This window comes from Protopterus annectens, chromosome 10.part0 (genome assembly GCF_019279795.1).
Source record: "Protopterus annectens isolate FY-2018-M chromosome 10.part0, PAN1.0, whole genome shotgun sequence".
NCBI lineage: Eukaryota > Metazoa > Chordata > Ceratodontiformes > Protopteridae > Protopterus > Protopterus annectens.
Window position 1 is genome coordinate 184,561,707 of NC_056744.1, and position 16,302 is coordinate 184,578,008.

The 16,302-nt window shown below is 38.5% G+C and overlaps 1 protein-coding gene across 1 annotated transcript in view; it reads left to right on the forward strand.

The window, feature by feature from the left end:
* Positions 1 to 820: 820 nt before the first annotated feature.
* The window catches only part of TTYH2 (tweety family member 2), a 2,201,930-nt gene continuing 2,186,448 nt past the window's right edge, over positions 821 to 16,302 (forward strand). The window contains exon 1 of the mRNA XM_044085133.1: positions 821 to 1,109. Within this exon, the coding sequence (XP_043941068.1) occupies positions 981 to 1,109 (129 nt within the window). The 5' untranslated portion in view covers positions 821 to 980. The remainder of the gene's footprint in view (positions 1,110 to 16,302) is intronic.

Below are 16,302 nucleotides of genomic sequence, written 5' to 3' on the forward strand. Positions count from 1 at the left end.
AAGCTTGAATGTGATCCATGGATAACTTTTCCCACATGGTCTTTTTTATCTATGTTTGAAACTTTTTTGCCTGATATGGGTTGTAGTTTTATTGAATATTTGTGTTTTATCAGTATTTGTTTCTTGATATGGGGGGACTAGTTAATGTTTTCTAACCCTGTAGAGCATCCTCCTTAGATTCTATGGTTACTAGTTTGCATTTGTGTACCTGATTTGGTGTTTTAATGTGCAGGTGATTGGGTTGTGGCCACTAATGAAATTAGGAAGAAGATTAGCATAATTGTGAAATGTGTTAGTGGTGTTTGCGATTAAGAGGTGCAAGGGAGAGTGGTTATTTGCGCTTCGCTTAAACGTGGAAATTGGAAAATGACTTCCAGTTCAGTAAAAGTGTTTGGTGGTACTCGGCTGAAAAAATTACATTTTGTTTGTGTGATTACTGAGCAATCATATATGTAATAAGGAATGCATTATGTTATCGTGAAATGGGTTATCACAGAATAGACAAACAATAATGCACAAACTGAAAATTGAATCCAGTCCTTCTTGCAATATTCGCAGTACTCGAAAACACAGGTGAATGAAGCCGCTAAGCGACCACTCCAAGTTGTATGTTCAGTTTCGGCAGAACATATCTTTGAATGAATGAATACATTTTCTATTTGTAGTACTCGCAACCCAGAAACGCAGCGCGTTCACAATTCAGTTCTGCGGAGGAGGGGCGTGCTATCGAGAACGCGGCAGTAAAGCTCCGATGGGCGCGTAACCTAGATAAATTAGCCAGACCGGGTGGTAGAGGCGCGTGAGTGTTTGAGCAGTGTGATTGGGCTTGTTTGTCTGTTAACATCCCAACTGCTTCACTGAAGCATCCCGCATGATTTCTGCTGCTTTGGTTCTAGTTACCTACTAGCTAACTCGGATGTTGACTTTTGATTTCAGATTTGTTTCATTTTTTTTGTAATTTAATTATTGTTTTGGAAATCATGTCCGGCGCAAGAGTAGATTACATCGCCCCTTGGTGGACTTACTGGCTTCATAACTTCCCTCACATCAATCTTAGCTTTCAGACCGTGGACAACACCTTCAGTCCTAAGGACAACAATTACCTGCAGGTTAGTAGTAACTCGTTGATATGTCACTGTTATTCTGTAGCTTGAATAAGGGAGAAAAAACTATTTTCATTAGCACCCTTGATGTAGGAATGCAGCGCAGCTGTACGTAGTTATGTAGAGGGAATAATCTATGACCAGCGCTGGCCATATGTAGCATATTTCATGCTGAGCTGAAGATAAAAGTTTGTAAGCTTAGCTGGAATGTGCAACGGTGCACTGTTTTCTTGGACGAGGAGTATATGATCTGTAGTGATAGCGTAGTCTACCGGTATGATTGTTTACATCTTTTTTCTAGGGGACCCCCCCCCCCCCCGCCTTAAGTAGATCAGCAGTGCTGTAGTTTAATGAATTAAGTGCAGGACCACTTTAAGGGATCCCTGTAAAAGGGGCACTGATATTGCAGTTTAGTTTTCATCATAAGACACTAGGGCCATTCAAACTGAAGGGATAACAGATTCACAAGACTGCTGATTTCTAAAAATGATCCAATTCCGAACAGTTGTGTCTGGTCTAGGATCTTTTTAACACCTTTATTAAATATCTGTAGGATTCCATATTATTGGAGTTCCCTCCCATCAGAACCAGTGTGTGTGTGTGATTTATTGGGCATAAAATTTCATTTTGGAGAATGGATCATTTTCTGAGATAAATATATCTTTTTGCTTGAAACTTTACAGCAGTACACATGCAGTCATTTTTGAAATCAAGTTATTCTCATTTTCTTTTGCTAGTTGTGATTAATAGTGATTTTTTTTTTTAGTTTCATTAAAAATATGTTGGTATTAAATGGGTAAAATTAAAAGAGGAATGAAATGTGTCATAATACACAAATAGGTTGCATCTTGTATTGTCCTAATGAAGTGTTCCATGGCCTTCAATTTTCAAAGAAGTACCCCCCCCCCCCATATGTGTAGTTAGCAGTGAAATTAATTATTTTGGTTTAAAGTATTTTAATGAATACTGATCACTGTGGACCTTTCAGGCTCTGATCAGAAAAAAAAGCTCATCTTTGCAAAATTAATCAAAATCCATAAAAAGTATAAATAAAAAAATCTGTAATAGTTAAAGCAATACAACTGTTGAATATGAATCAGTAAAATAACAGTGCTGATTTATACAGGATAAACAGTAGTAATAATACAGAATGGAGAATGGTACAAGAGAGATAAGTACAGGAGAAGATGGATGAGCAGTCTTGCTTGAAAATTTGACCTTATGAAGCATTATAAACAGGAGTATACTTTTACGGGATGGGGGAGTGTGAGGAGTTGGCAATGATGACTAGGGTAAAAGAGAAATGGTAGTGTTTTGGAGGGGGAGAGTAAGTAACTGCAAACAGTGAGAGATAGGGGAATGAGGTTATTGCAGTCTTGAATCAAGTAACATTTCCTGTTAGGAAACACTTGTGTTTGACTTCTTTATGCATGTGTGTTTTCAGTTGCTACTTAAACAGTTTTGGGAGCATATCTGGATGTACAGTGAAGTGCTTCCATCTAATAGTTAAACTTGTGACCAATGCAGGTGGGTATGAATGTATATGTTGCATTTATTTGATTTTTCGTAGCCTATTTCATAAACGAGTCCTGGTTAAGCAGGGGTTATAATATATTTAAAAATGTCACTAGTTTAAAAAAAAAAATAAATAAATAATAATGCACTTTTGTAAATGTAGTCCACATATCCTAGGTTGTCCATTGCAGAGATACTACCTTTGCTTGTAAGTTGCTCCTCTGTTAGGTTCAGAAGGGTTTCATCTATTCCATGCATCCCCCAAGTGTTTTCTATACAAGATATCTATATGGTGTGTGCATACAATGTACATCCACAATTAAAAACTCATTCTGTGGTCCACTTGATGTTATCATTGAAGCTGAGTTTAATGAAAATTGGCATATTGGCCACACTGTCGTGTGTGTAGGAGTGTGTGAAATCCTAGATGGATAAGTCTGTGTATGTATGATATATAGCTAGATATATGTGGATGTGTGTATGTATAACGCACACAACACTAGGCCATTGAGAGTTTTGATATATTCACTGTTTTAAATGAGGTTTAAACCACTTACCCTAGTTAGTACAACCTTGAAGTTGGTCCTACAGTGTAAGGAGTTGGGGTGGGGCTTCACTTCCTCATCACAGATTTAGGAGGTGAAGTGCCCTGACTCGCCAAAGCAGAAAGGGTCACTATAGGAAATTTAAATGAAATGTCTTGTATCAATGCATATGTAACATGGACTTGCATATTAAGGTGTGGTTAACAATACACAAGTGTTGTGCAGTACAAGATACTTTAGAGCATAACCAGCTTCCAAAAATCAGTTAAATTATTTTCTCTTGCTGTAGCAGTACTCCTCATTTTCACAAGTTCTGCAGCAGTTCCTGCTACATTCTAAATTTCAAACTGGGACTAAAGCATTAAAATTGTATTGTGAGCACAGAGGTTTTAATCACTGAAATCATCACAGAAAAAGAATAGAAATTACTTAAATCATTTGTGCAAAAGAGCTGTGTTGCATGTATGTAGACATGCAGGGTTTGCGGTCATACTGACGTACTATTTAAACTAATACAAACCACTCTAATAAAATAGAAATGCAGTTGTAATGCTTTTTGGTTATATATGTCTGCTTTTAGGAGATCTGAGCTCACATCTTTGGGAAAAGTGATACAGGCTTTACACTGCTGGTAAGTGATCACACTTTCTTCAAGTTACAGCAACTTCAGTGTGTGTGTGTGGGGCCTGTACCCCTGAAAGAAATATTTTTGTTAGTGATGTATTTGCTTGCGAGCTTCAGTACCTCTTATTCAGAATTCTGAACACTTGAGCTTAGGTGTTATAGGTTCATAGGTATGTACTAGGCTATTGGCCCTGGAGCCTTTACAAGCCTAGCTCATAGGATTACCCTGTCATCGTGCCACCCGACCTTAATTTCCAGTGCCTCTGTCTAGTAGAGCCATTTCCCATGGGCAGTCTCTGGGTCTTGAACCTGTCCCTCCAGCATGTTCTGTTGATTGTGGTAATGAGGTTGAGGTCTCTGGAGCATGTGGTGCAGAGGGATTGGGATTTCGTTAGATGTAGCATTTCTAACGGAGGTGGGTCAGACTTGGCTTTGTAAGTCAAGCAGCGATCGCTTCTAAGTAGGCGATATATGAGAGAGAATAGTTGGAGTTTTTTGAGTCTGTCCATATAGGACAAGTGTTTAAGGCCTAGGATCCTCTCTGTGAGGTACTTTTATGGCCTCTCCAGTTCTTGCAGGTGTCTAGTGAGGTACATGTCAAATGGGGCATTGTTCTCTATGATTGCCTAATGAGGGAAGAGTAGAGGGAGACAATGACCTCTTTCTTCCTGGATGCAAAATCCTTAGTAATGAGATGTGCCACATAGAAGGACTTTCTGACCACAGTGGCAGTGTGGTAGTCGAGAGGTTGCTGTCAACCTGTGTTCCCAGATCTCTTATAATGCCCTCTGTGTTCAGTGGACTACCATTGATGTGGTAGTTCATGGTAACTGGATTTTTCCCAAAGGGGATGATGATGCATATTTTGGCATTGAGCTTAAGGCCATGGTTCTGACACCAGTCGGTCTCGGTGAGGCCTTTCTGTAGGATGTCAACATCACTTGGGGAGTTAATTATGGCTTCTAACTTGGAATAATTTGTGAACTTTGTCAGCCAGAGTCCCTTCGTGTTAGACTGGACTTCTGAGAAGTAGATAACAAACAGGAGAGGACCCAGGACCCATCTTTGAGGGACTCCACTCGTGACTGGTCAGCACTCTGACTTGGAGTCGGCTACTTTCATACTGTGGGTTCTATCTGTGAGCCAGTTTGCAACCCACCTAGTGAAATAGGGGTTGATGCCTAGCTTGGTTGAGTTTTTCTATGATTCCTGAGTGGGGAATGGTATCAAAGGCCTTTGCCAGATCAAGGTAGGCTGTATGAACCACCTTGCTTTCATCCACAGCTCTGGTGACTGACTCAAAGAAGTTGAGCAGGCATGATCTACCCTTCACAAAACCAAACTGTGTGGGATCCAGAGTTTGGAGATTCCCTATATCCTTGTTGGGTCCATGATGATGCATTCCATAGCTTTGCATATCGGACTTGTCAGGCTAATCGGGCAATAGTTCCCAGGGTCTATAGTCACTCCTCCTTTGTGGAGAGGGATGACTATAGCAGTGTGCCATTCAGTAGGGACAAGGACTGAAGTGAGGCTGTGATTGAGCAGGTCACACAGGTGAGGCGCCAGTTCACTCATTACTGAACCACTGTCCTCTGAGCTGAGGTGATGTAAAGAGATGTAGTGCAACCACTTTCTTTTTTTGAGTAATATGTAAAGTTTTGCAGGTGTATTTTTTTAAACAAAAATGTTTTGCCCCCCCAAAAAAACTATGAATATATATATGGGACTTTGAAATACAACCCATTGTTTATTTTATAGAAGGCTTGTGTACCTCACTTATGGTTTTGCCATGCATGATACAATAACTTTGCACTAGCTCCTGTTGCACAGCTAAAGTGATATTCGACCCATGGACCACACATGCACTAATACATGTATAGTCATGTTGTACTCGTGTAAATATTTTTGTACGTTGAGCTTTACGTTTCTTAATATTGTATGAAGTTGCATGCATACTTTGTATTTTGATGTGAGCACTTGATTTCCTTCTTGTATCAAGTCAAAATATTTTTAGCAACAGCATTCTAGTTATTTTTTAACATTGTAGTAATTTCAAAACTGGTAGAAACCCCTTTACTTTTCCAGGATCCTACCCAAAAGTGTGACCATTCTGTTTCGGTCTTTAACCAATTTAGTAATTGTTTTATAAGACACCTGGGATACTAGGTATACCAATTTAGTTAATTGTTTTATAAGGCACTGGGATACTAGGTATTTCATTTAAAGACTGGTCTTTCCGTTGCATACAGGTTTCCAAAGGGTTTAAATAAATAAATAAATAAATAAATATATATATATATATATATATATATATATATATATATATATATATATATATATATATATATATATACACATACACACACAAATCCCAATATTTTGTTGATTTGCAGCATGCCAGTGTGAGAATATGTATGCATCACTGACGCACTACATTACAACCTCTGAAAGGAAGGATTTATTGGAGGGGAAATGTGCCTTTTCTTAGTTTTTTATTGCATTATGTTGATTGCAGTTTATACTATGAAATTGGAGTATATCTGACATCTTTGACAAGTCATCAAAGGAATGGTTACCGGTGTTTAGTACCTGTTGTTACTACAGCTTCTGTTAACTTTTTTCTGTTGGTAGTCTTTCAAGTGTTATACATGCACTACAAAATGAAAATCTTTTTCTTTGTTCCTTAGAAGTGCACACTATATCCTACAGTTATAAAGTAGGATGCAGAAATATGCCTTGGGATTTGTAGAAATTGGCACAGTGACACAACTTTGCACTACAACAATATGTTGAGGTGTATGTCTACACATTTTTTTTTTGTGGTTCACAGTCCAGCACATTCACAAAGTCAATTACCAGGGAATTTGGATGACTAGAAGTGCTCATTTTAGTGATTCATAAAGTGCTAAGTTATTTACTGTGCTAGCCTGTGCTATACATACACATTTCAACAATAACCTCCATATACACGCATTGCTTCAACCATACCGGTGTACATTTGTTTATTTTCAGTTTGATTACCGGGGAATTCCACTGGGCCCAGAGAGCTCATTTTCAGTAGAGGTCCGGGGAGAAAAGCTCCATAGTACAGATTACAGTAAAGATAACAGTCAAGTAAAATAAAAGTTACAAGTACAAACACGCATCAAATTCAATACATAGCATGAGCAATTTTGCCCATAGCAATAATATCATAGGGATTATAAAGTACAGATTCATTTTAACAAAATTATTCACACGGTCAAGTCAAAGGCTATTTACATAGTGCAAGATATCGTATGGGAATTGGCTATAGAAAGATATAACAAGCTATAAGGAGCTTAGAGGATACCCTCCCAAAGGCTTTTACTTCTAAGAGATCTAGGTAGGGAGAATGCAGTTACATTTCCATTTTAAGAGAGGTAGGTGTGAAGCTGAGTTTTTGCAGTTGTCTGTGTTTGACATTGTCCTTAGTGTGGATGGGAGAGAATTCCATTTTTTGCCCAAGAAGAAAGGGAGGATAAGTTGTCCAGGACATATAGGTTTGTGGATAGTAATCAAATTTTGGTGTTCAGATCTGAGTGTTCTATTTGTGGTATAATGGGGAAGGATGTTTGTCAGTGCTGGGCATTTGGTTGAATTAAATATTAGCAGATGTGCTGTGGTAAGTTGGAGGTAGTCCAGGTAACTAGTGAGTTCTAACCAATTTAGAGATTGGAGGGTAACACAGTGATGGGTGGAATGTTTTGGCTTTGGTGGCAAATTTGGAAATTTTGTTACAACAGTTTTCAAGTTTGGAAGTGATGGAGGATAGGATGGTTAGTAGAGGGGTGGAAGGAGGTAATTGGAGGCCAGAATATACCTAGTAGAAGAGGAAAGGAAATTGTTGTTCCTGTATAGCATACCCAGTTTTTGGTGGGTTTTCTTTATATTTTGTTGAATGTGGATGTCTAACTTGAGGTGTTCGTTTATAGTTACGCCAAGTAGTTTTGGTGTAGGGAACAACTTTGATAGGAGAGTTGATTTGGCTGAAGACTTGGAAGGAACTTTTTATCATGAGAAGGAGTTTGAGGGTGGGAATAGTAGTATTTTTAGACTTGTTTGCATTGAGAGAAAGGTGATTTTTGGCACATCCGAATCTCAGTAGTTGTAAAGGCAGTCTGGGTCTTTTAGAAGTTCAGGGAGGTTAGAAGCAGAGCAGACTAAAGTTGAGTTGTCTGCATATTGAATGACTTTAGCATTTGGAATAGCAGAGTGATTATTGATAAAGGTATTAAACAGCATTGGTCCGAGGATGGATCCCTGAGGTATGCTGGTAGGGGTGGGTAAGAAAGTGAGGTGCCTTTTTTCCATTTCACGACCCGAGATCTGTCTGACGGGTAACCTGAGAACCAGGATAGGGTGTTTTGGGAGAGATTTAGGTTTGAGGAATGACTCTGAAGATGGGTATGGGAAACAGTATTGAATGCTTTAGAGAGATCTAGGAGAACTGTATTTACTAAATTCCCAGAATCTCAGGCTTGATTGACAGTTTCTAAGAAGGAGAGTAGAGGTGTTATGGTGCTATACCCTGGTCAGAAGCCATGTTGGGTTGGAGTAAGACGTTGGTTTTGAGTCAGAAAAGGCATTAGTTGGAGGTGGATGCATTTTTCAAGGATTTTAGAGATTGGGGAGAGAAGAGCTGGAGGGCAGATGTTTTGAGATGTTAGTGTTTTTGCCTCCCTTGTGGAGAGGAAGAATGAAGGCAGAACGTCAGAGTTTGGGGACATAAGATTTATTAATGGATCTATTGATTAGGATACTAATTAGGAGCATATACCCTTGGCAGCTGTTGAAGGATGAAGGGATGTTATCAGCATTGGAGCAGGGTTTAAGTTTGGATAGAGTCTTTTTTTTTTATATAGTTAGTGGATGGAGACAGGTTTGAGCTCAACACGGGGGGGGGGATTATTGGGGGACTTGAATGAAGGAGAATGCAAGGGAGATGGGTTGTTGAAGTCTTGATTAGGTCTGATATTCAACTCTATAAAGAATGAGTTGAATAGTGAGGCTAATTTTGAGGTCAGATTTACTTGGGTCAGGGCAGGGGTTATTTTTGGAGCCTGGGTTGTGAAGTGAGTGAGTTCTAGAATAGGGTTTTTAGTATGGTTGGACTGGAGCTTAGTGTAGTAAGATGTTTTTGCCTTTGATGATTTTTTGTTTTTTTGTGAAGTTACGAAGCTGTGTGTATTGGAGAAGGGTTTTGTGAAGCTTATTCTTTTGGTAAAGCTTGCAGGATTTGTCTCTCTGCATAATTTTGTTTTTGTTTCTTTAGTTATCCAAGGGGCAGTTATGGTTTTTATTTGTTTTGTTCTTGGTGGAACTAGGGAGTTTAGACCATCTGGGAAGGTAGAATTAAAATTTTCTATGGCTTTGTTGAGCGGAAGGGTTTTTCGAATGTTCCAATCCATTTGTTTGAGATGGTTAGAAAAAGTTTTGGAGTCAGATTTACTAAGGTTGCGAGTGTGTATATATTGATGCTGATGTGGAGGGATAGTGCCAGAGTTGGTAATTTTATTTGGATGGGAGACTAAGATCCAGTCCAGCGTGGATCCTGGGGGATTTATTTTATTGGGACTGGTGATGGAGTGGGTTACTTGAGTAAAGTTAGAGGTTAATAGAGAGGGTGTGGTGCTGTGTATTTTATTCCAGTCAATGTTTACATCACCTAGTATGAAGGTTTCATGGTTAATTTCAGTTGAGGCCCATAGGCGTATATCTTCAAGGGTTGAGGTGTTATTTCCGGGTGGGATATAAAGGGCAATGATGCAGAGGATTTTGTGATTTTATTTTTAGTAGACATACTGTTCTGCATTAGCAAATTGAGGAATAGGAATTAAGGTGAGTAGATTGGAAAAGATTAAGGTAATGCCACCGCCTTTACATGGTCACATCTGAGAGCATGAAATCCAGAGGGTAGAATTTCAGAGTCAGAGATGTGGGATTTGAACCATGTTTCAGAAATGGCTACAGTGTCAGGTTGGTTGTGGTTTAGCCATGCTTGGAAATGATGAATTTTGTTATAAAATTGAGTGTTTTGTAGGGGGCAGAAAGGTTAGAGGGAGGGGGAGGGTAAATTGTTATTTGTAGGTGGGTTAGGTCCAGGGTTGGGTGAAATGTCTCCAGCTAGGAATAAGATATTGAAGAAGGTTATTCTTGTGTGTTTTGGTTTAGATTTTAAGTGCTCCTGGATGATTTAGTATTGGTTTAAGAGTAAGTGTCTTAGCTGTAGTGGGGATAATTTTAAGATTAAAAAGATGGAAGAGTGTTTGGTTGAAACAGAGAGGAGGAGATGGGAGTATTAATGAGTATTTGTGTGAGGGTGGAGAAGGTTTTGTGTGGCAGTCTGGGAAGGTGTAGAGAGTGGTAGTTGAAGGTATAGAAGCTGGCATGGTATAAAGATGTTAGGAGTAGTAGGAGGGTGAGGGGAGTGCAGAGGGTTAGGAACAGTAAGGAGAGCATGGCAGAAATAAGGTAGTTTAATATGTGAAGATTTGTAGTTGAAAGGTAGAGTTGTGAAGTGGGAGGAAATAGGGAAAGAGTGATGTATTTAATTTTTGTGGGTGAAAGGAGGAGGGGTAGTGAAGGGAAAAGCTTTGATTGGATGATAGTTGAGAGCGGGTGGGGACAGGTTAATAGTAGGAGTAGTGGGGGCGGGTGAGAATTGGGGGCAGAGTAGGGGAGCGGAGTGAACCCGAAGAGTGAATGGAGCGGGCAGAACCACCCCAGCAGAGGTGCATGGAAAAATTATCTGTGATAGCAGGTAAGCACTGCAAAATGGTAGAGGACAGTTTGCATCAGACTATCCTTACCATTTCACCCCTTTCTCCTCGTGGCTTCTGTATTAGCATGGACTTTTTCCTTTCCTATATTCTCTTCAAATTACCTTCAAGACAAATTAAAACCAAGTCTGTATAAAGGTAGTACTGCTCAATATTAAAAGCCTAAACCAGACATTACACAGATATCCTATATTTTCAAGAGTTAGGAATGCAATCACTGAAACACAGTTTCATAATAGCAATAGCGGTCACACAGTGCAGGGTTTCGTTGCCTACTACTCTTTTTGACCCGGCACAGAAAATGACAGTGTTATCGGAGGGGGGGGGTGTCTGTGTTCCTAAGAAGCCATCTCTCCTTAAGACTCCTAAGCAAGGACATGAGCTTGAGCTCTTCCACATCCTTTTTATGACAAATAGAACTCTGTACCATATCATAGCCAATTACCATCCCCCCACCATGTCACCTGTAGCACATGAGGTGTATCTAAACAAACTGACATCCTCCCTATTGAGCCCAACGCTGTTCTTTTGGTTGACTTACCTTTCAACCTCTTGGAGAGAGAGAAATTTGGACAAAGCCACAAATAATGGGGGTGGGGTGGCACAGGCCCAAAAACAGTCACTTTTTAAATATTAAGAAATAAACCTCCAAGGCAATTCCGTAAAAACGATAGTACCGTTTAATACATTAATAGGTTAACAGACGTACACTAAGCGCTTTCACCCAACCATTCCGTGGGTATCTTCAGAGTACCATTACATAAAACTCATTCCATTTTATACCACTTCCAATAAACTTTAAACCAATCATTCAATAAATTCATCTTCCTACCTAATTAAAATTAAATAAGTAGTTCAATAGGTTGTTCAACGCCTCCTTGTTCCTTTCAAATACATTTAAAAATATCTGATAAATCTTGAAAAAGTTCATAACAAAAATATTAAAAATGAATATATATACAATAATACTCCACCAGCAAAAAACCTTGTTTTGAATAAATTACAAAAATATATATAATTTAAAAATACAATGCATTCAATGTAAACTTAATGCAGGACAACGTTTGTGTGAAATAATTTCAAATACAGTAGGACTTGTATTTTAAAATACTGGAAATAGAGATGTGTTCATTAATGCCTGGTGTGTTACTGGCATTGTCTAAGTTGCCACAGACATTCTTTAACTTCCAGTAAATGATTAATGTCCCCTCCCTTGTTAATGTTTCCTGGGATCCTGTCTATAGCAAAAAATAAAAATCTTTTAAATTCTGGACATTTAGTACTATGTACATATAAGGAATTGGTGATTTCCTTATTTTTAATGTCTCTATATTATGCTCCATAATGCGTTCCCTCAACTTCCTTAGTTTTTCCTACATAGTACGCCGGGCATGATAAACAAGTAGCTAAATATACCACCATCTTGGTGTTGCAATTAACATGTCCTGGACATTTGATTGATCTATTATAATTTTGTATCATAATGTAGGGACAGTCATTGATAAATTTACATGTCCCACATTTTTTCATTTTAGAATTCTTGTAAGACTGATTATTTTTGTTACTCTCAAAATGTTCTTTCAAGTTTTATCCCCTACTATAAGTGATGTTAGGGCAATTACCTAAAATATTCACAATGTCCAATTTATTGCTGAATACATTTTCCCATACCTCTTTCACTATATTAACTATTGTACTAGAAGTTTCATTAAAAGGTAAAATTAAAGCTTCTGTTTTGTTGTTATTTGTTTTTTCACTTATAGTAATTCTGTATCCAAACCGTAAAATAGGTTTGAAAATGCATGAAGGAATTTGAGTAAGTCTTTTTCCTGAATATGTTGGATTCAATTCCTTCCTCATTTGTTTGAAACTAAATATCTAAGTATTCACAGATGTTTCTACAAATTTTATGTGTGAATCTAAGAAAAGAAGAGGTGGTCTCAAGAAGGGATATAAAATCCAAAATCTCTTCTTTCCCCTTCCAAAAAATTATATCGTCCAGAAACCTAAGGTACAATGTTATTTTGGGCCAAAATTTGGAGGTGAATATCTCGTGTCTCCCAATGTGCCAATACCAAATTGGCATAATTCACCGGAACGTTGCCTGAAAATTTCTCCTTCCATAAAAAAATTGTTAATACCATTTCCATCATTTCAACTATTAATCTACTCTTAACAATGTGTAGACCACTGAATGCCATCAAACTAGCTTCAAACATTGTCAAGCCCAATTCATGTGGTATAACCGAAAATAAGTTGATTATATCGATGGTAACCATAATGGTGGGGTCGTGTGTTCTTTCACTACCTCCAAACGGTGCCAAGAATCTTTCAGGATGTGTGCTAACTTTATTAAAGTATCATTACAGTTCACATCAATGTAGTAAGCAATGGCTTCCAATTTTGATCCTTTTGCTGAGACTATGGGTCTAAATGGTGGATTGTGTATACTTTTATGGATTTTAGGTATACCAAAAATGGAAGGTGTAATTGGACATTCAACCATTAAATATTCATATTCTTCCTTATCGATTACACCTTCCATCAAGTAATCATATAGTTGCCAATCCACCTTGGTGTAAGCTCTAACCATCTCATATTTTGACACCTTCTCATATGTTTCACTTTCACTTAACATATCTGACATTTTATTCAAATAGTCAATTTTGGTCATCGCGACCACCCCACCTCCCTTGTCCGGTTTCATAATTCTGTATTGGTCTGATGTTATTTCTCAAACAAAATCTCTCTGCTGATGTTAAATTGTCTTTCAATTCTATTTGTTTTTTTAAAACCCTTCTGAATTGTATATCACACAACATTTCAAATAAATAAATAGTTTGGATTCTGAGGGTGAATAAACGTACTTGTTCTCTAATCTTAGATGAACTTGGATTTATCAGATATTTTTAAATGTATTTGAAAGGAACAAGGAGGAGTTGAACAACCTATTGAACTACTTATTTAATTTTAATTAGGTAGGAAGATGAATTTATTGAATGATTGGTTTTAAAGTTTATTGGAAGTGGTATAAAATGGAATGAGTTTTTATGTAATGGTACTCTGAAGATACCCATGGAATGGTTGGGTGAAAGCGCTTGGTGTACGTCTGTTAACCTATTTATGTATTAAACGGTACTATCGTTTTTACGGAATTGCCTTGGAGGTTTATTTCTTAGTTTTATTGTTCACGTCATTTTTGTGAACTTTTTAAATATTACTCTTACAGACTTAGAAAGTTAATAGACTAACACATTTTGCATTAGCATGAGTTTTCTGAAGGATATAGTTTGAAACTCAAATGTCTGCCATTATTTTCTAAATTCAGTCCTCAACAATTTGCCCGAAAGGTACAAGTTTATGAGATATGGGAGACCAATATAAGTAAAAAAAAAAATCTGGAAATTCTGTGAAAACCTGGACAGTTGAAGTATGCATCTCTCATTTAACTGGGAAACCTACAGCACCTGAAGTATACACAAATATTCTTTGACTTTATTAATACCAGCTTCCTAAAGCAACTGGTTCAAGTACTAATTAGAGGGTTCAGAAATGCTGAACTGAACCAATACCCACAGTTACCCACATGACTGGTTAAGTCTGATCACTGTTCAGTAACACCCATTATCAGGGCAAAAAGTGACTTGGTCACAAACCCTCTTATCTTTAGAGACTACACTAATGCAAACCCAATCCAGCTTACTGATAACCTGATGATATTATCAAGTGCCCTCTGAACCCATCTTACATGCTGCCACATTTGTGGATAATTTCTATGCTCACCTCAAAGCATGTATTGAGGCATCTCTCCGTGTAGGACATGAATACAATGACAAATTCAAGAATAAACCCCATATGGAGAAACAGGAGTATCAACAAATTATACAAATAAAAGGAAGAAACACACAGCCTGTAAACAGAGAACTCAAATCCACCAAAATTAATTGTGAATTACCACCTTCTGTTAAGGACAGCCTTCTTTAGCTATGTCAGAAACTTTAGAGTTAATACCGAACAATCATCTGTCCATGTACAACACTTCCTCATTCCCTTCAGACACAGAACTGAATTTGCCTGCTAATATGTTGGCCAACTGTACTCCACCCACCCAACTTGTTAATATACTCACACCACCCCCCTCTGATTACCTTTGAGCAGTCCTGAATGCTCTCTACAAGACAAAAAACATTTGCTCCATGGGTGTTGATGATTTGCCAGGCTGCCTTATTGTCAGCGCCATTACTTGTTACTAAGCCTATCCATTCTCAACCTTTCCACTGGATTCCTGCCAGTGGAATGTAGAAATGTGGTAGTCATTTTACTGTACCATGGAGGGATCCAGTAATCCCTGGACCTAAGCCAGCTTCAGTTTAGGCAGATTCTGCCTCCTGAACCTGGTGGGCTTCTTTGAACAAGTCTGTGATGAATCATTCTCTGGCAAATAGATTTACTCTGCCTATCGGGACCTGACCAAAGCTTTTGATACTATTCCACATTCTAGTAATACTGATAAGGTAATCTGACTATCCTATGATGCAAGCTGGATAGCAAACTAGGTACAATGAGAGGCATGCTCTCTCCAAAAAGAGTAGTTACTGCTGGTAATTGGTTCTAGCAGTAGTGTAGCTAAGGTGGGGCGAGAGAAGCAATTGTCTCTGAGTGCAGTGTATTGAGGGGGCATGATCAGCCAATGCCAGTCTCTCTTTAATGCCATACTGGCTTTTAAAAGCCAGCATTGCATTTGCGGTCAAACTTGCTGTAGCACTCTGTGTGTGGTCTAAACTATAGCAACTGTTTGCTACAGTTTAAAAAGAAGACCAAGTTAGGGGCAGGGCGCAGAAACAGGACCTGAATGGCTGGGGCAGGTGGGGGGGCATTATTCCTATCTGCCCTTGCGGGCCATTTTAAGCCTTTCCCTCTTTGTGCTCAAAATGAATTGTCCATGGCAAATAATTATATATTGCCCCACATAAGAATAACTGGGATCATCCTACAGATAATTTGAGGGGACCTAAGCATCGGATAAAGCACTTGGAGCTGCCTCTATCCATTAGTAGTACAGGGGGAAGTTCTGGGGTAAAAATTTCCCATCCATAGATCTATGTTGCACTTGAAAATTAACAGGATTGAACTTTATGTGGCTGGAGAGTCTGTTCTACAGCAACAATTTTCTTTGCAAGATATATCTGTCCCTCTAAGCTGTTCTGTTGATGCTGCAGAAGTTTAGATCCCTAAACCAAGTATTTCTGACACAATTTGACTTGCTGTTGTGGAGTAAATCCATCAGTAATTGGTTGGAGGATGCCTTGTATGCCAGGCATAGGTCATATATTAGTCTGTAGGATACCAAGTATAGTGACAGAGTTTTGGGTTAGTCCATGTAGGAGATGTTTTTTATGCCTAGTATCCTTTTATGCCTAGTATCCTTTTAGTAAGGTATCGGAGTGTTTCAAGTTGTTGCATATGTCTAGACTGATCTACGCCAAAGGAGGCTTTTTATTTAATGATTGGCCTAATGAGGGTTGAATAAAGAGGGACTGTGATATTCCTAGAACTAGATACAATCCCTTTGTTCATAAATGGGGGTTGGGAGGGTGGCCTAATGGTTAAGGTGTTTGCCTTACAAACACAAGGTGCAGGGTTTGAGTCTCACAAGGGATAATTGGCTAGGCTTACAATGGCCCGCAAGGGCAGTTAGCCTAGTACTAACCT